This window comes from Asparagus officinalis, chromosome 3 (genome assembly GCF_001876935.1).
Source record: "Asparagus officinalis chromosome 3, Aspof.V1, whole genome shotgun sequence".
NCBI classification, from domain to species: domain Eukaryota; kingdom Viridiplantae; phylum Streptophyta; class Magnoliopsida; order Asparagales; family Asparagaceae; genus Asparagus; species Asparagus officinalis.
Window position 1 is genome coordinate 22,554,115 of NC_033796.1, and position 27,823 is coordinate 22,581,937.

Sequence of the window (27,823 nt, forward strand, 5' to 3'; positions counted from 1 at the left end):
AAGTTCCAAATATGTATTAGTTACAACTTGGTACCCTGAGGTATGATGTAACTACACGAGTAATCCAAAGTATAGTATCTACACGAGTAATCTTGAACATAAGCTTTTTGGTCACCCTTGTAGTTACAATTAGTAATCTCGCAGTTGCTAGTAATCTCAGGATTAACAGTGGAGATACAAAAACTCCAGGATCACATGTGCAGTAACGCCGGTATACCCCAAGGTACAGGGTCGTAATCAATCCCTAAAATATTGCCGCTACTAAGTATCTTGATTTGATGTATGCTCTTCATTAATTACACATGTATCTGTTAGAGTCTCACGAGTAAAATCATTTCTTGTTTCTTAGGAGATTCTAAACGGCTGATGAAGTTGTTAGCAAAAGAATTTGTTGTCTCGTATGAGAAAGACTGTTACGCATGATATTGTGAACCTTTAACTTCACACAAACGCAATATAAATAAGTTGTTTAAAAGCTGGGGGTTTTTTTTTTTCCTGTTTAAAACTGGCCCAAATTTTAACTATACTGCTCATCACATTTGAGCTCCTTTGCTTTGTGTCCTTGGTAACCCACTTGAGCCCTTTTGTTCAGTGGAGACGAAAAAAAAATTGGTACAGCAGGTGAGGGAGTGGCGTGCGTACGTACTCCTTGGGTAAGGGATTTGTATTCCTAATACTCGGGCGCCACAGTAGTTGGAATGAGTATGTACTCGAGTTAGCATTTCTTTGATTGAAATCATGATAAGAAGAAGACGTATTAGTGAACTGTGGAAGTTAACAAGGATCTCAGAATGAGTCTGAAGGTTCAAGAAGATAAGCTCTCAGCAATTTAAAGCTGATCAAGTCCAAAGGAGCAAGCATCGAAAAGCACGTAAAACAGACTTGAAAAAATTCCGAAAGGTTCAAAACTTTCTTATATTATCAGGGGCGGATCCAAAAACTTTTTCCTTTGATGGCACAGATATAGTTATGCATGTAAGTTAGTAACTCGTGATGTATAAACTCCAGCTAGTAAAAAGCTTATTTATACAATAATCATAAAGATCTCAATACTAATATTTTTTTCATATCATTTTCTTATCAATATAGGATCAAAGTTTTTTATTTTTATTACAAAAACTATCTTAATATTACTAAAATCAAGCATTGATTCTTCATAATTGTTCTTTACGTGGCCTTATGTTTCATGTAATTGGGCACCTATTAATATTCTATGGGGGCACCCATATGAAGTATTAATAAAGATCATGTAATTGTTCTTTACCTTCTCATGTTCTTTATCTTCTGGAAGTGCAGGTTATGAAACTATTGTTACTGGAGGTGGTAGGTAGCTCAATATTTGTCCTAAGCTTTTGTCTTCTTTTGAGTTCAAATGTGTTGATTAATTTAGGTCGTCAATGAAGCTGTCACGTGCAAAACTGATAATTGTGGTGAAGGAATTTTCAATAGGAGGTAGACAATCCCCCGTTCTCCTTCGAGTGTTAATGTTATCTCTATGTGGACTCGGCTCAAGGTATCGAATTTACTTGTATATCCGCTATGTACGTATGATTCCCAACTGTAAGTCTTCTCTTCTCAAGTTTGAGGACTCTAAACGTCCACTGTTATTTCCTGATAAATTTTATTATTTTGTTCGCTTGTTTTATTTTGAAATGATCAGTATAGCATTCTCTTATTATTTCAACGAATTAACTTCAATTGTAGCAGGTACCGGCTAGCATCAATTACCGTGCCAACTAACCTATCTAATGGTAAGTTTTGACCTCAGATGATTATTTGAAATAATGTAGTTATGCATTTGTTGTTAGACAAATTGTGTTAAGGTTGTATCATAGATTATAATCATACATAAATGGTCAAGAAGAATTAGACTAATATTTTCATGGTTTTCCGGATGTTTCCTGGTTAAGATCAGTGGATCCTCAGTCTATATGGGATTTGGATCCTCTCCACTACAAAAAAGTAGTGGAGAGACCACTGCTTTTAATCTCAATCGTTGATTATTTAGTAGGCGGTTATGATACAATCTAAATCTAACACTTATCATACCCTCGTGTATTGCACTCATTCCTAATTTGCACTAAAAGAAAAATTCACAACCATTAACTAGATAATCAATGGCCATGACTATGTAGTGGTCCCTCCACTATTTTTTTTTAGTGGAGAGGATCCGAATCCGTCTATATGTCGCGTTTAAATTGAATACAATCCAGAAGTATAATTGGTAAGTATCATATTCGGAATTTCCTCAAAACTTGGTATACTTCAAGTAGGTTTCTCTCAGCTTCGAGGGTTCCGGACTTGCTTTGATACTGTATGAAACGTCTTGGTCATTTGCTAAATCCACACGATTTTATTTTGAATTCATTCTTTTGCATTGGTTTGATAGGAAATACTTCGTTCTTTTCGGTCATTTGGATTGTATAGGCATTGATATGTTAAGACTGCAAATTCGATCTCTTTTGGGGGGGTTTTGCTTTTTGGGCGGATTTATTTGGTCAATTACATTAAGTGTGCCATTCGGTTCTTACGTTTCTCTTGCGTCGATCTGATAGTGTGTCAATTCTTGTCTTGATAAATTTTGATTAATTCTCATTTTGTTGTTTATTACATGTCAAATGAAAGATTCAATCACCGATTGTATAAGTATGTTACGACTCAAAGCCCACAGTTTATGATAAAGAATAACATAATGTCTTGACTTATTATGTGATATTACGAACGAATAAGTTGGCAAACTTAGAATATTTTTACTTAATTTTTCTTTCATTTCTTGATCTTAAGGTTATCTTTTTAGCTTGTTTAAATGTACCCTGAGCCTGAGTACTTAATGTATGGGAAAGTAAGCAATAAGAGAAAGACTTGTATGCCTACGAAATTGTTTACCTTGAACTATTCCTCACCTACGATGAGAACCCTAAATGCTAAGAAAATTTAGGTATGCAGGTAATAAATCTATGAGTTTAAGATACAAATACCGTTAAAAATATCCATACATCCAAATGAAAGGATGAGAGAAGACTAAATAATTAATATGTGAATCTTAATTCTCATATGTCTGTAAAAATTTTTAACAATATTTAGCTTTATCATATTCTACACGCATGCATGCATGTGTGGGTGCGCCTTTGTGGTTAAGACCAACCAACACTAGATAGAGACTTAAAAGAGTTCTTTAATGCCAATCTTGAAGATAACTAATCAATTTCATGGTTGTCTCTCTTCATCTTAAGAGAGAGAAAACGGAGACTTCAAATGACCTAGGTTCATAGTAATACATACATAAACAACAAATTCAAGTTTTCCTGTCATTTCTGTCTGATACATTCGTTTTCTTGTTCTCATATGAAACTTTTACCTATACTTCTTTGAGGAGAAGCTGTCATGGATAAATTCCAAAAAATTCCAACACCGATGTATAACCACCATTATGAGATGAATTGCAAGGATTAAGAAGCATATTCATCTCCGACGTTCCGTGTGGAGGACGAGGATGAATCTATAATTTGTCCTTGTGTACTTCATTATTTGTATACACGTCTATTTATAAACAGACTACACCCTTATGCTTTCTAACTTGGAATTTTGTTACAAACAATGTGCATTAATAATAAATTGTATCAAGACTGTTGCTTGTTATTAACTTTTTGAATAATGTCAAAACTATTTTCAATATTTATGATTACTGAAATGAAACCATGATCATGAAAAATATGTCATCGACTATTTAAATAGACTTTAATTCTTTTCCTGTATGTTTGGTAGTTAAAAAATGATAGACAAAGCAACGACAAATGATTTGTAGGCATACAAAAGATATTGTACTCAAAATTATATTTTTCCACCAAGAATGGGTAATATTTTACATACAGAAACATCAAACTAGGCAAATCAAACACATCACTCTTGTATGTTCTACACCCAAAAATGTCCCCAAGGACTACACCAGGGACGGGTTGTATCACAAAATTTTTACCCTGGATAGTCAACCTATTGAACCCAAAAGAGAAGAGTAGAATTCCAATTATACAATTTGCCGCGACTGTGTGACTCCGCCGACACCTAAAACCTTCATAATCTACAACAAGCCTCATTAGGCAATCATAATCTGGATAAGAAGTCAATGATTTATTCCAGCAGAGCTCATATCATGTTTCCATCCGAAGAGAGTGGCGATTGCAGATTATCATCCCTATGAAGCCAAATATTTGATTCTTTATCCATCAAATCCAGTTGGACGTTCATTTCAAGCTCTCAGCATATTCTATTGCTTTTCTCTTGACATGTTCAATCCTCTCTTCATCACCTTGTGACTTTTCGTAGTTGAGATACTTCTTGAATAAAAACTGCAAATTAGTTCAACAGAAAACTAATTAAAAGAAAATGATGAAAACAAGTAAACTAATGAGAACATCAGAGCCTGTTGGAATGTTGTATTTCTAGGACATTCAAACAGAAAGAAATAAGAAATACAGTATAGCATGTCATGACAGGAAAAGTCAAATTTCAGGTATGAGCGCATTTGTCTACTAGTGTCTATAAATAAAGACATTTCAGATTCCGACACTGTTGTGTATTAAAAAAATGAAACAAGATTTTGTACCTCAATTTTCCTCGGAGGAAGGCTTAAACAGGTTACCCTCTCAAATAATGCTCGAATGACATCTGGATCGCCTAGTCGGATCTCCTGCATATACCACATATTTTAAGGGAATGAAAATCCTTTCAACTATGTGACATTAAAATTTGCATATAAAAAGGGTTCGGGATAAATTACCTGATCAAGGTAAATACTCCAAAGATCTGTTCTCTTAGGATACTCCCGCAGCACACCTTCAAACATTGACCTACCTCGATCAGGTAAGCCACATTTGAACTCCAGAATTGCAGTCTGTGAGATAAATTTGATGTGTTTTTTGCGAGGAAGACTTAGAAGAGCACGGTTTACAATCGATTGAATTCCCTCTTTGCCTTGCTTCAAGAGGTTTTGCACACGATGCAACCAGATCTACAATTCAAAAAGAGCGTAAGTCCCCTGCATACCATCCAAAGAGAAAACAATTTGAATACATAGCCACTTGCCTTGCATGAAGTTTTGAATTTTTTTGCCATTCTTTCAAGAAGATCTTCTGCCAGGTCATGCTGTTCGGTCCTTTCATACATCCCAAGCAGAGCGAAATGGACTTTTTTGGGATCACAGTATTGCAGCGCTCTTTGGAAGATTTTTCTAACAGACTCCTATATTTTTTGGGCGGATAAAGTTTAATAAAGCTACAATTGTTTACTTTGGCAAATAAAGCATCAAACAGACAACATACCTTGGGAGGATTTCCATATTGGTTCTCTAAATTAAAATAAGCTGTCCAAATATTAAGCTTTTCATTTTCTTCTCGGAAATTTATTGTTCTCAAAGCCCTTCAGAGAATAAAAAAGGATATGTCAGAATATCAAAATTCAAGTTCGCTAAGAAATGCAGAAAATAGTGAATAAAAGCTATCATATAAATAAAATAAATAAAATTGTCAGGCAGAAAAGTATTCACTGAAAGAAAGCCCAAACAGGTACTCAAAACAAAATGTTTTCGAAGTTTATTCACGTTTGTACCCACAAAAAAAAACCCACCCAAAAAAACAAAACAAAAACCCACACGCAGACCTCTTCCCCCAAAACTGAGTGCACATTCTATCAGAATGCCCCGCACCGTGCGGGGTGTTCTGAGCCATTGAGATAACAAGTAGGGAGGCAGTTTGGGTATTTTACTGCCCACTCTATGGCTCAGGTCTCACCACAGTGTGGTGTCTCTGATAGAATATGTGCACTCCCCCAACCCACCCAACCCAAAATAAATAAATAAATAAAAATACCGAATAGAAACGTTGGAGGAAAAAACCAGAACACAGAGAGAAAAGGTTAATTTATTGTTCATGTTGGACCTTGTCTCTATACTAAACAAATTTATATAGGGGAGAGAAGGAGAATTTCGACCAAACCTCTCTACAGGTTCCTTAAAGAGCAGAAAAAAAGAACTATGGTCCATGTAAATTAATTACTTAGCTAAAGAGTTGATCCATATCACCCATAGCTCTATTTCAAAATGAAGGGAGGGATACATGGAGTGCAAATTTGAGCCTAGATGAAAATTAAGGGATATATTGTGACCTAGAAGTGAAGGTTGTTGTAGAAGATAACTGACGATTCCAATAGTTAGGGGATGCATATCATCGACTCCAGTTACAAGTTGACAAAATGGACTATTAAGGGATATACGGGCAAATCTTCTAACACTCAAATCCTATCTTATGATCAAGTTAGGTTGAGATATGAGCTAATATATAATATTAAAAAACTTCCTTGAAACATATTTACAGAATCCGATTCAGTTCTGGAGAGGGATGACTAATGGAAGAATAAGGAGCTGCAGGCCTAATTAAAATCATTTGCAATAGCTCATCTAACTTGGAAGATAACCATTAATTTTTTTAGAAACCAGTCCAGTCCAACGTGTATTAATTAAAAATAAACAGCACAACTTTTATCTACCTAACTTCCTTTTCACTTCCTTCTGAAGATTAATCATAATGCAGAAACCAGAAACAGTTTTTTAACACTGATTGGACAAATAATACCTTTCAGCAATAGAGCGTGCCTTCTCAACATCTGCAAGTGACTCCATAAAGGCCATGTACTGCACCCAGACAAAACTGCTATTAGGGGAGCTCCTCACCAATTTCTCAAAATCTTCCTCTGTACGTGGTATATCCTTCTGTAAGATTCTCTCTTCAGCAGCAGTAATTTCAAGCTCTCTGTTTCAACAATTATGTGGTTCTTTTTTTTAGTTCCGTGACACTTTATGCTTAATTAAACAGGAAAATCATAAGATATTAAGCATATGTACCTCTCCTCTTTTGCCTTCTTCCTTTCACGTCTATCACTCCTCTTCACAACCAAGTTGTTCTGTCCAATACTATCCTGCTTTTCACTTGCATCTTCCATGTCAGAACTGTCCGACTGATCAAGAGAGACCTGGAGAGGAAGGACTGAAGCCCTTGTCTGAACTTGTGAAAGAACTGCAGGGTCATCTTCGCAATTAAAAATCTCTTGGATTAGTGGAGAGTCATCATTCTGTTGCATTGTAGGCAAAGAATCATACATAACTACAGGATCATCAGCAGTTTTGTCATTTTCAGAATGGCCAGATACAGTTTGTCCATGATTGGTATCACCAATGTAAGATTTCTTCATTCCCAATGATATGCGGCGCCTTTCCTCATCAACCTGAAAAGATGTATGCACATGACATGTAACTTAGAGGTAGGAGCATGCTACAACCATATTGCAGGAAATAATAGAACTCCTGAAATTTCCGGAGGATATAATCTACCCAGATTATTGCATAGTCAAATCAAGCAAGTAAACATTGCAACAAAATTAAAGGTCAAGTCCAAAAAAGATCTGAAGAGAACGATGTATAAGCCGCATAAATTCAAGCTAACCTTTAGAACCTTTGCTACAACCCTTTCCCCGGCCTGATATTTGCCTTCAATTTTATCAAGATGCTCATCGGACACTTCTGATATATGACAAAGGCCAACCTGGTGCATGATAACACAAGGAAAAAAATTACAGACGTCATAATTTGTTATTACTGGAAAGCAAATTAAAAATCAATTACCATGCTGGTATTATCAATTTTGATAAATAAACCGTATGGTTCAGTCCGCCTAATCAAGCCAGAAATCACATCTCCGACTTTCACATTGAGAAAAGAGCTTGTGTCTGATTTTACTCTTTGGCTTTCAGTGTCTTTCTTCAATGTTACATCGACTCTCTTTGATGAAGAATCCACTGATAAGACCCTGTCAAAAAGGGATTTTGACTTACATATAGGCAAGAGTTTCGTATTTAACTGGTTTATGAACTATAATTACCTGCCATGCACGAGTAATCCTACAGGAAACTCCTTCTCAGGGGTATCAATGTAATCATCAGACAAGTTTGACAAGAGGACTCGAGCATCAATCCTTCGAGAAAGCATAATGAAACATCCTTTTGTAGTAACATTCTTTACATAACCCTGCACATTTGAGGTGGTATGGCTTAATGAACGAACAACGATGTCAAAAAATTTATATTCAAATATTAATAATGATTACACTTATCTACTACTTCTCACTTAAAAGCAACTACTGTTCATAATACAGTGAATACATCCTTGCTACAGTATAATACATAAAATATGGTTTGTGCTACAGTAAATAATACAGTGAATACATCCTTGCTACAGTATAATACATAAAATATGGTTTGTGCTACAGTAAAATTCTCAGCCTCGACCATTCTGACCGCTTTTAGCGTGTTTCCTCATAAAATGACACTGTTCATGTACAGTGTAATTTTTGAATCTGTGGAAGCTGAAGTAACATTTTTTAACATTGAAAACAGTGTTCCTTTTTTGTCCTGCAAATTGATGAATTTAACCTTTACCAGGCATTTCACAAATATAAATCTTTTCTGGCTCTATTATAGAAAATTGATAAAACTTGCTAATTGGTGTACTATTTTGTTAACTAGTTCAAAAATTCACTCTGTAAATAATAATAAAAATTATCGCTGGAGTTTTTATAAATAGTTATTTTTAATCATATTATCAATTTGCTAACAAATATACCTCGGTAAATAATAACCGTAGCAACGCGCGGGCTTAATACTAGTCTATCATAGATTGGTAACTACATTAAATAATCTTTTCATATGTTCCTAAGAAAACTATACATGTTTCTAAACAGATGGCTAAAATATCAAACAAGGCAGTTTGTCTGGTTAACATACTGACTATTCTCACTTTTGCAAACACCAAATTCTCGTCTACGTCCACTTCAAGTGATGCCAACCCTTGTGGGAAGCTACCATATAAAGACAAAGTGAAAAAATAATGCCAACCAAAATGATGAGCATAACAGAGACTCCTACACAGTTATCAACGAAACTTGGGAAAATAACCCTAACTCACCAATCTCACCTTACTCAAGTGTGTTACTAATAGAAACTAAAATTTGATTTGACCATCACGCTCATGTTATGCCAAGTCCAATGATATAACAAGAACAGCAACAAAAAGCCTTAATCATGTGGTTCTTCACTATAAGCTGCGTAACTCCGTCCCACCATTCCGCTCCATTAAGAGGCAATTTCTCAGACAGTTTGAGTCACAAGAGTCCTATACCACGAAAATACTGAAAGTATCCCTTAAAAGAGTTTCAAAGCCTTGAGATTTGAAAAGGACAAAGACAGCAATGCCAAACTATAACTAGGAGAGTAGTTATAGATATAATAGAATCTATACACATTTACAGCCATGTTAAGGAAAACTGTGTTAGACTCATCGGACACGAAAGAATACATTATCGGAGGGACATAATACTGTCTATGTTCCAAAAGAAACTTACAGATCATGAGATATTAAATAAACATCAGTTAATCAAGGTTTTTTCTCTCTAAGATATAAGACAAATAGCTAAAAAGTAGATATAAACCAAATTGAGATTTAACGAATAGAATCCCTTATAGTACTGTTTCATATGTCTTACAGTAGACCCTATTCAGGCCAAAAAACGAGAAGTGAATGAAAGTATGAAACGTTAGTACTACCTCGCTCATCTATGGCACTTCATAGTCTGCAAAAATTTTGAGGCCAACTTCTCGTTTGAATAGGCTTTTGAGTCTAATTTCTTGTTTGAATAGGCTTTTGAGTCTAAATTCTAAATGGGGAAACTAGACTGCATAACCTGAAAAGGGTGTTAGCTTTCCTTAAAACTGCCCATCACAATTAAATGGCAAATAGCCCTTTCTCAATCAATGCCACAAGTAGGTTCTAGCACCAACCAATAGAGGTTTATTGTAAAATTGACAAACTAATAATGACTAGACATTTGTGGGGGTGCTTTTCTCACATTTTTATAGTCCTACCAATGAAAGATAACTCAAAAGTCATCACAGCAAATCAAATACTACTTAAATGTAAATAGCCTTCAAAAGGTGATAAGCATTATACATTCTGAGAAAAGATAACATTCAATTATCCTAACAAATTAAGCATGATACTTTATATATAAAATTATACAGCTCTAAAGAGCATACTCGAGAAAACAACATTAAAATAAAGACAATAAGTACCTTGACTTCCATGTTTGGATGTAGATCTTCAATGTTTTCAAACCGTTCAAGTATTGAATCCCTGTGATGCAAATATAGGTTCCTCAAAAATGGCAACCAAAACAAAAGTTCATCGTGAAAGCATAATTAGAAATTAAACTTTGTGCATCAGAAATAAAAAAATTTGAAGCACAACATAAAGATGTTTTCAAAAAGTTAACAGTCACCATAGAAAGTATATATATGAGAAAATTGGGTATGCTTGGTAGTGAGGTGGCATATTCCCCTCCACTAATTAAAATCGGAGCCCACATTCACATGGGTTGGGAAGCAGTTGAGAATTGGAATGAGTGGATGGGAATAGGCCACCTCACTACCAAGCACAAAATTTGTGCTTGGTACCAAGCATACCCATCTCTCTCTCTCTCTCTCTCTCTCTCTCTCTCTCTATATATATATATATATATATATATATATATATATATAAAAGAAAAAATATATATATATATATATATATATATATATATATATATATATATATATATATATATATATATATATATATATATATATATATATATATATATATATATATATATATATATATATGAGAAAAATGGGTATGCTTGGTACCAAGCACAAAAAGCTATGCTTGGTAGTGAGGTGACATAATCCCCTCCACTCATTCAAATGGTTGCATATCTCCATGCACTCCTCAATCCATGTGAATGTGATCCCCCATTTGAATGAGTGGAGGGATTATGTCACCTCACTACCAAGCACAAAATTTGTGTTGAGTACCAAACATACTCGTTTTTCTCTATATATATCCATTTCTCTCTCTATCTATCTATATATATACTAGTGTGTGCCCCGTGCGAAATACGGCCTTCCCTTTTTTATTGCTACAGTAATTCCGTTTTTAATTTAAATGCCACAACAATACTTTTAAAAATGCTACGGTGATATTTTTTTAAAAGGCTGCAATCTCTCAACTCTGCTACATTAATATATTTTAAACTAACGATTTTTTGATAACGCTACAGTATCCCTGCTATGCTACAGTAATACATCTTTGAAAATGCTACAGTAAAGTAATGTAGTGTTTATTGTAGTATGAATAGGGATACTTAGGTCCTTCCATTATTATAGAGGAATAGATTATGATACATTATTGTTGGGTTTCTCTGATTTTAGTCTCTTAAATGTTTAAATTCTGAAATCAATCCCTCAAATCATTGAAATTGTCATTCTCTAATTCTTATAGGTTATCTCAAACTTAGTTCCACAATTAACTCAAATTGTCAGTAGGTTCCCCACTTCTTGTGAGTTGTTTCAAATCAATCCATCCGATCAGGTAGCAAGATTTAGAATTGAGGGAGCTGCTAGAATTTTCAATGGTTTGACTCTTGAGGGACTACACTATCAGATATTAAACCTTTGAGAGCGTTATAGCAAAATAACCTTTTTTAATGCAAAATCCATAATTGTTAGTATGTGAAATTTATCGTTTGCACCAGTTACCGTAAAATCGACAGCCAAAAAATTCACGCTCTTCGGTTTCCTAGGGTGAATCAATCAAATCGGTTTCCTAGGGTGAATCAATCAAATCGATAACCTAATGTCAAGTAGTACCAATCCTCCGCCATCGACGCCACCGCCAAACACGATGATGGGTTCGTTACTCCGCCCAGTGACGTTCGTCACCGGCAACGCAAAGAAGCTCGAAGAAGTTCGAGCGATCCTGGGCAACTCAATCCCCTTCAAATCCCTCAAACTCGACCGTAAAGCTCTCACCTTTATCTGTACTTTTTGCCCTAATCAACCCACATAGATCAATTGAAAGATTGCATACTTGGCTTGGGGTTGTGCTTGCAACTGCTCTCCTCCTCTTTTTCTCTCGTTGTAACCGCAGGAGAAGTGAGAGAAATTATGGTTGTATTTGTAGGCTAGGGTTAGGGGCGGGGTTGGTGGTGGGGTGCGAGAGAGAGAGGGGTGCGGGATCGGTGGAGGTTGGGCTTAGGCGAGGGCGTCGGCGGAGTCAGCAGCGGCCATGAGGGGGAGAGAGGTTTTTTCTGAAGACTTTTCTAAAGAAATATTGAGAGAGGTAGAGAGAGAATCGTGGGATCTTCAAAAAAGTGTACAGTTAAAAGAAAGAAGCGGAGATTTTGAAGGAGAACATGGCTTATGTGTGAAACGTGGGTTGGTTATACATTTTACTGTTCATTTTATCTTTATTGTTGTTCTCTTTTAGCACTAAAATATATATATATATATATACACACACACGCGCACACACACACACACACGACAACAAAAAATTCCACTTAATGTCGCCTAGAAAAGGCACTTTACAATCATTCTGTATTATGTTCACTACATAGCTAACATGAAATACAATCTACATGAAACTGGTGGAATATTAGCTTTCATAAATGTGCAGACTTCTAGAATATATTCTTCAAACACTCTTTTGACAATTCACAGATGCATTTTTGCACAGTTAACAGATAACATTGCATATATGTTCATTATTTTTCTTTGAAAATTATCTAAATTGTCTTAGTTATAAAGATATCAAAATAGTACTCAGTAAACAAATTTATTAACAGTTCAAAATGTACTTCAACACATGAATAATAAGATATATTAAGCTCTTTAGAATTTTTAGGGCACATTAATTTCTTTAGGATGTTTGCTAAGACATAAGGTTATAGACTTTAACAGAAAGATGAGATATTATAAGATTAAAACACAAGCATGCATGCAGAAAAATAAATTAATACTACCATCAATGCAAGGAATTAAAGATTGTGATATATAGTCTTTTTGTCTATTGCCATAACTCAGTTATTTTCATGTCTCCATACCTCTATTATGTCATATCCATGTCTATATGTCAGGGTTCAATATTCTTCTCCATATGTGTGTTTTCCCATCCCTCACTTGTGCGATCACACACAAACAAAAGACAGAAGGGATAAACGAACAGGTATAGTTAGCAGATAGACACTCAAATCGTAAATCATAGCAGTCTTATGAGTTCTGTTATGAATTTTATATGATTTATTATTTGAAAATAAGATATATCAACTCAACATCAATCATCTCTTACATTCTTCAGGAGTCAAATTTGGCTGAGCTCTTTATTCCTAATTGAGACTAGAAAGACATCGCTATCAGAAGTATTGGAGAAAACATACCAGAATATACATCATAAGGGGAGTTCAGATAAGTAACCAATAAGGACGGTAGGAAATGACTGGAAGATAAGATAATCTAATAGTTGCTGCACTAATCCGTAAGAAACAAGGAATACAAAACTGAACATAATGCAGTAGCAATAGTGCAAGGTTTTAGTGCAGGATAAAGAGAACTGCTACCCACAAAAAAAGGGGGAAAAAAGAGGGAAGAAAAAAGAAAAAAACCAATAGAATGATTCTTTAGGAACCAACTTAAAGTTCACCGGAACAGTGTGTTGGGTCATCTATGGATGATTCACACTCATTCATCTTGACTCACACACCTTAAATGGTTAAAAATTGACAGATCATGTAACGAAAATTTTTTCTCATGCATCAACTAGCATTAATTTCCTACAGACCCATAGGTTGAGATTGGTTTCAAAACAACCATTACCATCACATGCACATGCATATAAATGAATATGCACATACAAACAGGTGTATACACCAATAACAAGGTACAAATGCGCACACATACACAAATGCAAGCATCCACGCTCATGCATGGACACGGATGCACATGTGAGCACGTGCATGCACATGCCACATGCATGAATGTAGACATGCAAACAAGTGCATGCTCACACATGCATGCATGCTCAATGCACATGCACACCCATTTTCATGCATGTACACACATATAAACATGCACACCCACACACGTGCACGCATGCACAGGGCAGACCAACACATGTGCATGCATACCTGTATGCATGTAGAAATGCAAGCACACAAATAAGCATACACATGCGCATAAACCTTTGCATGCAAACACAAACATCCCAAAAATCTAGAACAATAGATCAAACACACTTCATACCCTATATTTGTTTTGTGGGTATGGGTAATTAAATTTTTTGAAAGGTGAATAGCAACAAAAAAAAATATGATAAGCCAATGGTGAACGTGTGGTGCAAAAATGATGAACCTACCTTTTAGAATTATTGAAACTGTGTACCCTAACTTACGCGTGCGCATCAACATAAATAATCGTTAACAAAAGAAAAAAAATAACAGGACCCAAAAGGAGTGCAACTCACATGCTGTCACTCCCGATGGTGGAGTTGATGCCCATTAATGATGTACGCAAGGACAAATCAACATGAAGAAGTCCATCTGAAGAACGGCTTATTTCAAGGACCTTGCACTTAACAAATTGCCCTTCCTCGTATCTGGACAGAGGATTAGATGCCCAAGTATCTAAAAGTTCAGTATAATGAACCCTACCATGACGATGAGGTCCAATCTGCACAAGTAACCCACCAACACCAGGAAGTACTTTTTTAATTCTTCCCCCAATAAGATCCCCTTGCATAATATGCTCCAGACCAGTTGCATCAGAAACATTACTTTCTTCAATCTCTTTGGCTGAACTTCCACGATCAGCAAGTGAAGAAATGGATGGGCATAACCGCAACAACCTTTTCTCTTTATGCATACCTATAATACGGCCTTCCACAGCCCGTCCAACAGTATAGAGCTTTCCAAATTCCTGAAGTTCACTGGGCTCAGAAGAACTATCAAGAATATAAATATGGGCCCTGACATTCCGTGACACCGTTAACCACACCCATTCATTGTCAACCTTCGATACATATCCACTAACAATATTTCCAACAGAGAAATTAAATTCTCCACTAATCATTTGTGCTGACCCTGGATAGGAATCCATCAAAACCCATTAAGCACTTAAATATTATCCACAGATGAATAGAAAGTAAAATACAAAAAGACCTTAAAGCAAAAGAACGGAAGCCAGCAAATAGGCTAAGAAGGTTTTATACTAAAAGTGAAATAGAAATGACCAAAACAAATGTAAAACTTGGAAAACCATATGATTCCACAAAAGTTAGTCGTCAAATTAAACAAGCACAACTTATAATGTACCAAAAGAATTTTCCGGTGATGACAAGGTGGGAAAATTGCGGAAAAGTGCATCAAGTACTAAAGAAATCAGGGAATGTACTGATACACAAGGAAAATGACACATTTAACCTTGTGTACAAAATGGCTATTAAGGGACTCACCTCATTATATGTGATAATAATTACAGGTTCTAGTCTCATCCAGAGTTAACTTAAATTCAAGTCTTGTGCAAGCCAAGGACAAAACTTAAAGCATTATTAAGCAACTTGAAACATTAGGACACTCAATGTGGGACTGCCCTAAGTTAGCAACTGCTACAGGGAACATAATATATTAGATTGCCCACAACACTCACGCCAGAGGATCTGTTGATTTCCTTGGAAAGATGGAAAAACAGCCAGTTATGAAGCTCAAATAGTTGTTAAAAGATCTACAGTAGCTACCCCAAGCAGCCATCACTGGTTAGTAGAACCACTTGATTGAAGTAAAGTGAAATAAAGTCAAATAAAATCACAACTGCAGAATAAAGGGACCTGACAAGGTCAGGTTGTAGAGATTGGCTCCTTCTAAGCAATCAGACAAGTTTGCTAGGGTTACATGAACATAAGGGCACATCAAGAAAATAACTAAAAGAAAATACTAGATGGAAATGCTTTTACAGATGGGAAAAGTTGAAGGCTGCTGCTAAGAGAGTCAAACAGTTCACGTAGTGGTTTCAAGTTTATAATTAAGTTAATAGTAAAGATATCTGAAAAAAGGCTTGGGTCAAAGAAATTAATACCTGAAAGAACAGAGGGTCTAAGAGACAATTCCCATTCATACCCTTTTCCCTTCTTTCCAGATTGTGCCTTTGAAACAATACGTGCATTTACAAGTTGCCCAATCCTAAATTTACTTAACATATTGTCCAAAGAATGACCATCTTCGGCAACCTACTCAAGAGAAAATATAATTTCAGCTAAACCAAATAACTAAGAAATGCACAATACATTCTAGAAATAGAAAACTAATACACAACCGATTCCAAAAAAAGCAGACACCTCAGTAATATGAACTCTTCCATGAAGTCCGGTACCAAATTTCACAACAAGTTCAAGAGGCTTTATGTCAATAACCTGGACCAGAATATTCAATGAATAAATTCAGTTTTTACAACTACAAGGTATTCTACATCGATCACATAATCAAAGAAATGAATTTCACCTCTGCATCAACAAGTGACCCCACAACATAGTTTGGTGCTTTCTTGGTTCTTTTAGAACTAGAAGTCTTTAAAACTTCAGTAGTACACTTAAGTAGAAGCAGAAGCCTGCCAAGTGAGTCGGGGCTTGGAACTTCCCCAACAGTGGCAACGACGCTGTAAAACGAAATAAAAACAATGCAATATAAGTCAAAGTGCAAGAACACACATCAATGTAATACGCAATAACAATAAAGTACGAGAGCTGGTGGAAATAAGATGGAGTCAATCTATAACATACAAATTATGCAGCAAAACCGTGCCCTCATAAACTGGAGACACAAAGCAGAATAAAAACCATGGGACAAAAATAACTTAGAAGATATCCAACTTGGTCTTTTTTTTTAGTGTCTGTGGTGATTGCGTTAAAGTGTTCAGAACTTAGTTAAGAATATACGAGTTGTGATGGCCATCAAAAAACAATTAGGACAAAGTAAAGGATTTCTTTTACATCCCAAGAAATGTCTCCCATTTTCAAACAATAGGTTAGTTGCAGATAGACCCTATGTATTATTGTTAAATTGAACTTACTACCCCTGTAGTTCTGCTCCTGCAGATAGAATACCTGAGTGAAATTTTTTTGTCAATTTTCAGGTGGACTATCTGTAACAATAGTTTTTCACTTTTGGGGTCTATCAGCAACATTAGAACTTTTCAAGGGGTCTATCTGCAACAATAGAACTACAAGGGTAGCAAATTCAATTTGGTGATGGTAAAGGAGGCCTATCTACAATTTATCCGAAAACAACTATTATTATACAAGCAGCCATGCAATGAATCAGGGGAATCGTGCCTTGGCCTCATTGCCAACAATTCCATGGTATCCACAAATATGATAGGGTCTGAGAGTCTGAAAAGCATAAGTGGATAGCACGCAATTAAACAACTGAAGTGCTGCCAACGACCATAATATGAGAAGAGAAAATAGTAATTACAATTAAACGATTCAAAAGGTTATTCAGACACCTTACCAATTGAAAATATAGCTAATTAATGTTCTAGAATTTCAAAACAGGGGATAAAAATATTATTGGCAAAGAATGAATTAATTCATGTGAAAATTACAGAACAAACTTATATGAGCATATTGTTTTTAAAAATACATTATGCAGGATTAGGACATTAAAAGCATCTAGACAAAAAAACTATGTTGAATAAAAAGATCATGAGGGAAAAAAACACTACCCATATACTGATCTAGAAAAACTGAAATAACCTCACATAAAGTGCATCTGTAACTACTTTGCAAATATAGGAGAAAATAAACCAAGTTATCTACTTCACCTTTGTCCATAGTGGAAGTGCCTTGGAGAAAGCTTTTGAGTGTTGTAATCAAGCAGAGAAGCATATCCTATAGCATAATTATGCTCTGGAATTGAAAGCACCTGCATTGAAAAGTCCAAATGGATTTGAAATGAGTTTCAAGGGAACCAAGGAATGCACCAGTGCAAACCGAGCTAAATCCATTATTACTCTTAATTATTACCAAGTAATTCTCTTTCACAATTTCCACAATTGTATTTACTGTCTGCTGCAACTCCAAGTCCGTAGACCTATCTCTTCTGCGCTTCTAAAAAATAATGATAAAAAATAGATCAGTTTGAGCAAGCAAACTATAATTTTCACAATTAAGACCACAAAACATCTGTATTCAATGCATCTACAGAGAAAGAAAAACTCAAGTTCCCCCACATGAATAGACATGATTGCATTCATGGCCGCATTATACACGTAAGATTAGGTATGCAGTAAAAGAAGGTGAAGTATAAGACTAATCAAATTATAACCCTTCCCGCAAGGAAAACAACCAAATTAATTAGACATGTCATAAATTATACAGTGGGAACAAAAAGTATAGGGCGCGTCTTTACCCTTTCATGTTCCCTTTTTAAACACTCATGGACAAGATTGAGACAAACCTTTTTAGAGGAAAGATTCTTAGATGCCCCAATATTGGCACGGTCAACTAACTCTGTCTTGAGAGATAAATCAACAAGACCTTCGGATTTGGCTATGTCCAGAACAAAAGCTTTAACAACAGAACCCTTTTCCAACTGACTTCCACCCACTGCGGAACAGAAAGTGACTTAAGTTTCTTCTTGAAAAATAGAAAGAAAACAAACTTCTCAAGAACTTTTGAGGCATGAATACTTACAATGTTGATTTGCAATAAAGCCTACAATATCAGGATGATCCTTGAAGCTGAGCACAGACCCAAATTCTTTCATCTCTTGCACCTCCCCTTCAACCACAGCACCAATATTGAAACTTTCCAACCATCTCAAATCAGAAATTTTGGCATCTGAAAATTGCAGTTTTGCTATCTGCATAGCAAAGGGGAAAACGGTTTTTACGAGAAAGCAAGAAACATATTGATATAGAATAGTGGAGTTTCAGAGAGAATACAAAGAGAAAAGGTTAAATCTAACCCGGACCTTTTCTTCCATTAAAAAGTAGCTCTGGATAAATGAAACATCTGTTGAAAAGCATAAGGACTGCTTCAAGGATAGTTTTATCCGGCCAGTTTCACTATTAACCTACATTGAAAGAAGTGAAGTTACTAAACTGTCAAAGAATTGAACAAGAGTAATCAAGGAAAAGAAACATGCAGTAGCAAGTATATGCTGAGCTCACATTGAGGATATAACTGCGAACTGATTGACCGACAGAGAAAGCGTCCAAAAGATTATCAATTTTTTCATCAGCAACCTTTCAAGCAAGCACTAAAAGTTAAGCTGGAAACAAGGAAGTGAAGGAAAGACATCTGTAGGTAAATTAAAAAAAAAGACTACCTACTTTATATTTGGGAGAGAATCCTGTCAAGCGCCCAAGAAATCGAACAAAGCAACCAGCCTCAATTACATTGCAGATATACCCCTAATAAATCAACATTAAAGATTTCTCGTTATAATCAATTTTTAAGGATTCTCTAATAAAATCAACAATTAAAGGTCTTCATTGTAATAACCGATATAGAAGCAAAATTTCGTTATAATAACCAAAGTGAGAGGGAGGGAGGTAGGGAGGGAGAGTCTTACATGGAGAACAGATAATGGACGTATCTGCGAAACCTCCGATGGAATCTCTTGCAAAGAACAAAGAAGCGAGTATTTGGCTGAAAGGACTAAATTCTGACCTTCAATATCTGCAAAACAAGTCTAATAAAAGTCAGCAGAAGCATAACATTGCTCGTACTACAAAAGTAAAACATGTTCAGATCAGATATTAAACAAGTAACTTAAAGCACAGACATGCATAGCTGAGATTCCTCATAAACCAGAAGTACACACATGACAGGAGTATGACATCGCCAATAAGAATCTAGACATCATTTTTTCAATTAAGTGTTGCACAACAGAAGCAGGAAATCATAGAGCAACATGATCACCAGGGAATCTAAAGTTTGAAAATGGTAATTAGAGAAATTATAAGAAACAATAGCAGCAATCCCTTGCAAGTTTATCTCAAATAATATGAAATCAATTATCTGCACTATAAAAATAGGAATCATATGAAAAGTAAATAATCAACATGATGGAAATAAAAGCATACCCAGCACCAAAAGCTGATCAAACTTGTATCCAGGCCTTAACAAAGATTTGAACATCATGGCTTGCCCTAGGGAACACATTTTCCATTCATTATGGATGTAAAAAGTAATACAAACAAAGATTATTGACAAGTAAAGTACCTCGGTGGTCTGTTAAATGCTCGTCAGGTATCATCCCCTTCATGTACACAGCATTATCCACATGTAAAATAACTCCTGAAGCAGTGAGACGTTCGACAATGCCAGAAACAACACTGCCAATCTTGGTTACATCATCCTGACAAACCCTGTCAAAAAAGGAGCGTTAGATATCATAAAACTTTTGAAATGTACCAGTGCACTGAAGATGGTCAAATCAAATCCATGAATTGGCTTAATAATGTATTATGATAAATTAAGTTTGCATGTTTCATGATAAGCCTATCTATCATATATGGTATCCTGACACTTCACCATGTTATGTTGGTGGGTTTTAATTCTTTTACTTCATACAAGCACTGACAATAAAATGGTGTGATGAGAAAATTATCGGGAGACAGCGCATAACTTCATGCAAACTGTCAACCAACTGAGTGCATTTTAACATACACATGTTAATCTCTGGTCATTAAAAAAGGGTGACAACTTCTTTCCTACACAAACAGCTGATGCATATATCTACAAACTTATAATTAAAGAACAATGAATAGCACTGGTTCTTATTTTAATGGCCCAGCTGGAAATCCAGCATAAAGAATCTCATCTTATGACCTCATTTATTTGTAACACAATCCATACGAATGATATAGATATAGTGAAATTTTAGGCAACTCCTTCATAGTCGACAATTATAGTTGACTCATAGAAATTAGGCAACACCAGATGTCAAACGATACATCCATTTAACTGTAGCAATCCTCAAACTCTTCTGATACTTTCTATAAATTCTGATTGCCAAACAAACTTAATATTTATCATCAGCTAATTTAGCAGTCAATAAGCAACAACCAAATCTCTTACCATCATACGTATAAAGAATCAAATGCTCTTTAAAACTTAAAAAAGTATAAACATTAAAATGATTCTAGACAATAGACTTGGAATGAAGAGCCCACAATATCTTATTTCCAGGAAACCCCATGAATATTACAAGTGGAAATTATCTTTACTCATCAGGAAACTAAAAACATCAAAGTTGACCCATGGCCTCATGAGTGGGTGTGTGTGTGCGTGCGTATGTGAGGGGTAGAGAGAGACCTTTTAGGAGATGTCACAAAACTGAGGTTGATATTATGGGAAGCAACAACTGAACTGATTATCCTACATTTGACAACTTGTCCAACATGATATACAGCATCTGCCTCACTTCCGGGATCCAACGCAAGCTCCGATCTGGTTCAAGAAAAGGGGATAAATATCTTAAAATGAAATGTGAATAATAAATAAATTAACATAAAATCCTGAGGAACTAATTATGCAGTAATTTAAGATCTCCATAAATATATTTTGATAGTCCAAATTGTCCAGAGTTAAATAAATGTTGCACTTTTCCACTAAGGTTCTCTTCTTCCAAAAAAAAGTTGCACTTAGCAGATGAGATCTATGGATTCCAGAATATTAGAAAACGATGTGATCAGTCTAAAGGCGGTATACAGTAAGTGGCTAAACTAAATTTAATCCTTTAGAATATAGAGAGGAGTTAAAAGCTAACGAAATAAGCATGTATAGGCTATTAGGCTAGGATGGGGCTAATCAAAGGCACATCAATATGATTTACTTATAGCAGACATTAACAATAATACAAACCAGAAAAAATGGGGATGTGCACAAGAGATTCTCATTAATGGATCAAATCAACTTGGAGCACACAAGTTAAATAGTTAAGTGGTAGTAGGTAAAACCCTTATGAACTCACAGGATTGAAAACAGTATTAACGAAACTTTGCAAAAAATAGTACATTCCTCCTCAGATAAACCTCACATGTAGGTAAGCAAGAAATGCTGAATTTTTTAAGCATGAAAGTAAGCATTCCAGTACATATCTTCACCTTTGTAATGTCTATACAAAAGAATTATGTGGGCCAAATGGTAGAAAAGTGATAAACATAGTTTTGAAAAACTCAAGTCTAGTAAATATTAGCTCAATAGGGCTGCCTGCTTGTGGGAATGGATAATGGGATAGTCATCCACAAGGGTTCATTTCAAATATCTCAACCCTGCAAGAGAACCAGGATGGGGTCATCTTCAACTTAATTGCCATGGAGACACCAGAAATGCTTCAGATGCCAATAAGTGAATATAGACAATAATGACACATGAAAAGATCAGGGGAACCCAAGGTTTTAAATATCGGATGTCGGGTTCATGTCGGACGGCTGAAATCCATGTCGGATAGCGGAAATCGGGGATATATCGGGGGATATGGACTAAATATCGGATTGCCATATCGGGTGGGCGCATATGTACAATATCATGTCCTAAATGTAATCTAAGCATTCTTAAATTCAATATAAGCATACTTTATAAACTTTATAGACTAGACATATAAAAAAGTAAACAATATATGAGAAATGTAAAGAGCTAAAATGTAAACAATATTAGAGCTAAAAAAGTAAACAATATACGAGAAATCAGGGATTATTAAATGATAAACAAGGATTATTACAAGGATTACTAAAAATTAAGACATTGAATCTTTCATATAAATTAAACAAGATTAGAGCTAAAATGTAAAGAGCTAAAATGTAAAGATATAAAAAAATATTTATGCAAGCATTCCCATCATATTAATTAAACAAGGATTATTACCGGAGTTGAATCTTTCATATTCCGAGGATTACTAAAAAAATCAAGTTAGAGCTAATTTTACTTTTAATCCAAAAGAATTATTTAATTACTTTTTGTCCACAATTTGCTCCAAGATACAAAAAGAAACTTATGATGATAATTTAGGAAAAGAAAGAAGAGTAAAAAGAAAAAAGGGAAAGTTAAAAACCACGATATATCGCTGAACCGATTTTCATAAATTTTGGCCGATTTTTCAAATAGGAAATAGCGGCCGATATATCCGATTTTTCGCCGACATGACCGATATATCGCCCAAAAACGATATGCGACTTGTATTTCCCCGATTTGTGTCGCTCGACACCTCGATCCGCTATATCGGCCGACATGTCCGACATGTCGGCCGATATTTAAAACACTGGGGGAACCCTTCATCAAGGTGCACAGACCATGGATTGACATGGGCTAAAGGGGATTGAATCCCCTGCATGTCATTGAAACCTCATCCAAGGGAAAGATGGATCCTCATTGAGAGAAAAGGAAGCAGCATTATTACTACAACAGTTGGTGGATTAAAGATGCTTGTTGCCCCTAACATGGACTTTAAAACTAGAATATGAGTTTGACCAAAACCCAAAATGTGTAACATGCTTCTTCCCCTTAATATGGAAGCGCATCCTCTGGACTGGCAGCATATTTACTTTTGTACTGAATTAGCAAACATGCATACAGCAATGCGAATTATATTTAAGCTTGTAATATTTGCAAAGACACCTCCATTTCAAGATCAGAAAATAACTAGTTGATAATATCTAGTCTAGATTAATAAGCAATGCTTGATTACTTAGAAGTACTTTTCTTAACAGGGGAAAAGTTCTGGATAAATGAGCTTCAAAGTTATATAACAGTAAGTGTTTTTAAAATAATAAAGACAGAAAATCATCAGAAAGCCAGTGCATTATGCCAAAGTAAACACGAGCCAAACCTGTGGGCAAAACCCTGTACTCCATTGTAAAATTTCACAAAGCACCCATGCTTTTCAATCTTCGTAATCCATCCATGAGTAATTAATCCTTCAGTAGCATCAGCATAGGAAGCCAAAATGTTCAGCTTCGATTTCACCTAAGAAGAAGCAGGATTGTATATGGACTTAGAATAGACTAAAAACCCTTTGTTCAGCTTAGATTTCACGTAAGAACAAGATGCAGAAGCATATTATGACTTGTAATACAGTAGAAATCTTTGATGACCATATTAAAAATTATCAACAAAATTGAACAAAAATCATAGAGAACTAAACGATTAAATGGCAGAAGTATACTAGAGTTTTCTTATGTGTGACAGTAATTCGCTTTGATTTGCAACCAAGCACGCGGAACGGTAACTCAGCTCCAACCTGAACATCAAATAAGGAAAAGAAGAACTTTAGGGCATGTTTCTAGAATTATTCAATGCAATTGAGAATATTAACCTTTTCAGAACAATATAACTATCGTAAATCTGAAAAGAATGAAGAAAACCTTAAATTTCTTAGGAGGTTTCATGATGTCAAGTTCTGACATATGCGGAAGAGGACAAAGTGCCTTTATACCACTTGCAAATTGTACAATTGCACCAAAATTCTCCACAGCAATGACCTTAGCTTTCAGTAACATTCCAGGCTTAACATCTGAATGAGTAAAAACAGAACCTTCAAAAGCACTACCCTGCAAGCAGTTCAGGCTTGTTAAATGTAAAGATATAACAAAAAGCTAATGCTAACACTTGCCTGGATATGACAATTATGAAAGTAACAAATACCTTTAAGGTGCCCATTGCCAGTCCTTCAAGATGCTTAATTCCAGTAACACGAACACGAACTTCACTGCCTTCCCTAAACTTCTTCTCAAGCTTCAGACCTTCCTCGTCAGCAACATCAAATATCTGCCATATAGTTTGATTGCATGATAAAATCATAGAATTCAACATCCAAAAAAATCCACTAAACTCTCTAAAACGAAGGCATTAAAGACTCATACATTGACATATGCCGGTGTAGGCTTTGGAGAAGAAGGGATTTCAAGAAGGAGACCAATTCCACGATCAACTCTTAAAATTCGTGAATTATCATAAATATCTCCTGTTTTGACATGCTAGAAAGAAAAAACACAGATTAGTACGAAGAGAAAGTGCTTAGATATTATTCCCTTAAACACAAACATCTTGCTGCATGCAATAAGCCAATAGAACTATCAAAATATTTGCGTGAAACGATCAATTAGCAAAATAAAAATTAGTAAATACTTTCTCTTAAGAAGAGTAAATCTGTAATTACTTACAGATGGAGGAACCTTATTCTGAATATGGTAAGAGTTCAATGTCAGTCCAATAGCCCTAGATGACGGATCTATAAACAAAATTCGAGCATTCACCTAAACCAAAAACGAGGACAGAAGATTGTCACAATATACAAAATGAATAAAACAGTTAATGAAAAATGTATAAGCATATCTCAAACAAATAAATCATTGCAAACTGAAAGAATGGAAGTTTAGAAGCCATATAATTATGCAATACATAAAAGGACAAAACATGAGATTGCAATTGCAGTACCCGACCCCTAGATGATGGATCACTGGAGCAGGTTGATTGGAATCTCTACTTAATGGTAGCGGACTCTCAATCACAATCCCTTTTGCTTCTTTGTTTCTAAGCAGCTATAACAAAGGGCAACAGGTGAAAATAAAAGCAGTGGAGGTAATGCAATATTTTTTCTTCTTTTCTTTCTTTCTCTCTTCAGTTATACATTTCCTCACTTTATATCCCCTAAATTTTTTGCTCCTCGGCATTTTTTTAAATTTTAACTTTTTTTCCTTCACATAATAGGCGTCTATAAATTTGCAGTGTCCTCTATGCAAATCCGCACAGCACATTATATAGCATGATATGAGATGACCTATTATTATGGCTATTATTTAAATGGAATTATGTATATAAGTTATCAACTTTTGCACCTGAAGAAATGAAAACATACGCATTACTCACTAGGACACACAGCTGACTGGTAGTTCTGAAGAAATAGACCTAATAAAGTGCAAAGCACTATGCATTCTTTGCCAAATGGACCAAACCAAGGGTTATGAAGTTTGAGTTCAAAAATGAAATGTTCCCAAAATGCCGCCCCAGCAGCTTGTCGCATCATGTCCCAAATCGTTTGGAACAATATTGAATACATAAAATGCATGTAGACATTTTAAAACTCTAAAGCATGTTAAAACCTAGATCCTACTTTTCCATAGTAGTTTTTGAAGACAGATCACTAAGTGCCCAGGATGTTGTCCAGTGCGAAGATTGACACCAACCAATTACGTACTGTATAGACGTGTCAGACAAAAAAGACAGTCATAAACTAGTAAGACAACAAGATCATATTTTTGGCGGCAACCAACAAGACCAAGGTTAGCACAATTGATGATATCAGTCTAAGTATTATTAACACAACCGACTATCAATGACAGATTCGTTAAAATTGAAACCATTTAGGTTGAAAGCCATAGTACTAATGCCTACTAGAGCAGCGCAGCAGATACCTACCACAGGCCAAGCAGCCAAAAAAATGTCTCAAATGAGAATTGTTGAAACTAACATATTGGAAGATCAATCAGCTAAAATAACCATGAGCAGCTACGATGTGAGAAGTTTCTTCCTCTTGACCGAATCACTAAAAATTGCAACAGGATCAATTGCTGCATAATTTTCTTTTGTGCAATCCTGTTGTATGACAAATTGGAGGATAAATGTCATTGCCAACCATGATAAGGGAAAAGTTAATTCTTCAAGACATCAGCTTCCATTTGTAGTTAAGCTGTCAATGATGAACTCAAAAAAACATCACTGAACAAAAGCACTTTATTTGGAGCTTCAACAACGAATGATGGACATGAAGAAGTTTAGAACAGTTTGCCTTAGAATATGAAATTACAAAAAGGTCATGTTCCCCACACTTCATATCAAATAATAAGTGAAGATCTAACATGGTTTCAGCTAGATATGGAAATGACTGTTTAAGCTCTGCACTTAGTTACTTCCCAGCAATTCATTTCCATTCAACATGACTGCAACCTACTGCACAAGCTGCAAATCGTACTCCTTATCTATTTCAGTATGGTTCTTAAAAACTAAATAATAGTCTTAAAAATCTTAAAAATGAAAAAGATGCCTACAGCCACACACACCTCCTCTCGTAAATCTTAGTTCAGATCAATATTATCCGTCGATCAACTTCTTGAATGAAGCAATGGAAAATCATAAATTAATTTCCTATGTGAAATATAGATCAATTTACAACACATCAACTTAAGCATCTAAATATTTGATCGCAAACAGCTGACTAATTTTCAACTTTGGTTCCTAGATCCATATCTATTCAATTAACCAGAATACACCACAAGAGACTTGATCTACTATGTAGAGTAGGTTGGGGAGAAAAATCACTCACTGATACAGAGGACATACCCCGCTAAGTATCTCTAATATGTGACTGCATACTATAAGGCAGCTGTTTTTCGATGCCTCCCTTATGCACTTTTATTTATGAATGTGCTTTAAAATTAAACATATAAGTCTCACATGTCGAGAATAGATAAATAACTAAAAGACTACTAAATTAATGGAAATTTTGTAGTGAATAATTAAACACAATAATATCAAAGCCAAGCATTGAGCAATCTAGTTATGATTCCCCATTTAGCACGCTAGTGATATAAGTATTCAACTGATATAAACCATAGTAAGACAATTTAAGAGTGCACTACAACACTATAAATGCATAAACCAAAGGCATAATTCAGAATACACAGCAAGTAAGATTTAGCATATAAACCAATTTAACATACCATAAACATTTTTTTAAGAAACTTAATAAAGAAAACAATTGACTTAAAATTTCAGAAGAAAACAGGAAAAGTAAATCTAATAAATGGCCAGATTTAATCTTGAAGACCTTCTTGTTCTGATCATATTCACTTT

At 35.2% G+C, this 27,823-nt stretch overlaps 1 protein-coding gene across 1 annotated transcript in view; it reads right to left on the reverse strand.

Annotated features, from left to right (window-relative positions):
• Positions 3,809–27,823, reverse strand: part of LOC109834767 (rRNA biogenesis protein RRP5) — a 29,842-nt gene continuing 5,827 nt past the window's right edge. The window contains exons 8-40 of the mRNA XM_020402787.1: positions 27,798–27,819; positions 25,135–25,227; positions 24,835–24,948; positions 24,617–24,739; positions 24,337–24,522; positions 24,138–24,212; positions 23,802–23,938; positions 21,290–21,424; positions 20,195–20,340; positions 20,056–20,121; positions 19,542–19,648; positions 19,300–19,380; positions 19,138–19,212; positions 18,939–19,040; positions 18,659–18,827; positions 18,423–18,571; positions 17,990–18,073; positions 17,788–17,888; positions 16,467–16,620; positions 16,304–16,378; positions 16,045–16,195; positions 14,438–15,053; positions 10,174–10,234; positions 7,929–8,074; positions 7,673–7,856; positions 7,494–7,592; positions 6,896–7,275; positions 6,627–6,803; positions 5,319–5,415; positions 5,083–5,238; positions 4,778–5,008; positions 4,604–4,687; positions 3,809–4,346 (exon numbers count right to left, since the gene is read on the reverse strand). Of these exons, the coding sequence (XP_020258376.1) occupies positions 4,242–4,346; positions 4,604–4,687; positions 4,778–5,008; positions 5,083–5,238; positions 5,319–5,415; positions 6,627–6,803; positions 6,896–7,275; positions 7,494–7,592; positions 7,673–7,856; positions 7,929–8,074; positions 10,174–10,234; positions 14,438–15,053; positions 16,045–16,195; positions 16,304–16,378; positions 16,467–16,620; positions 17,788–17,888; positions 17,990–18,073; positions 18,423–18,571; positions 18,659–18,827; positions 18,939–19,040; positions 19,138–19,212; positions 19,300–19,380; positions 19,542–19,648; positions 20,056–20,121; positions 20,195–20,340; positions 21,290–21,424; positions 23,802–23,938; positions 24,138–24,212; positions 24,337–24,522; positions 24,617–24,739; positions 24,835–24,948; positions 25,135–25,227; positions 27,798–27,819 (4,681 nt within the window). The 3' untranslated portion in view covers positions 3,809–4,241. The remainder of the gene's footprint in view (positions 4,347–4,603; positions 4,688–4,777; positions 5,009–5,082; positions 5,239–5,318; positions 5,416–6,626; positions 6,804–6,895; positions 7,276–7,493; positions 7,593–7,672; positions 7,857–7,928; positions 8,075–10,173; positions 10,235–14,437; positions 15,054–16,044; positions 16,196–16,303; positions 16,379–16,466; positions 16,621–17,787; positions 17,889–17,989; positions 18,074–18,422; positions 18,572–18,658; positions 18,828–18,938; positions 19,041–19,137; positions 19,213–19,299; positions 19,381–19,541; positions 19,649–20,055; positions 20,122–20,194; positions 20,341–21,289; positions 21,425–23,801; positions 23,939–24,137; positions 24,213–24,336; positions 24,523–24,616; positions 24,740–24,834; positions 24,949–25,134; positions 25,228–27,797; positions 27,820–27,823) is intronic.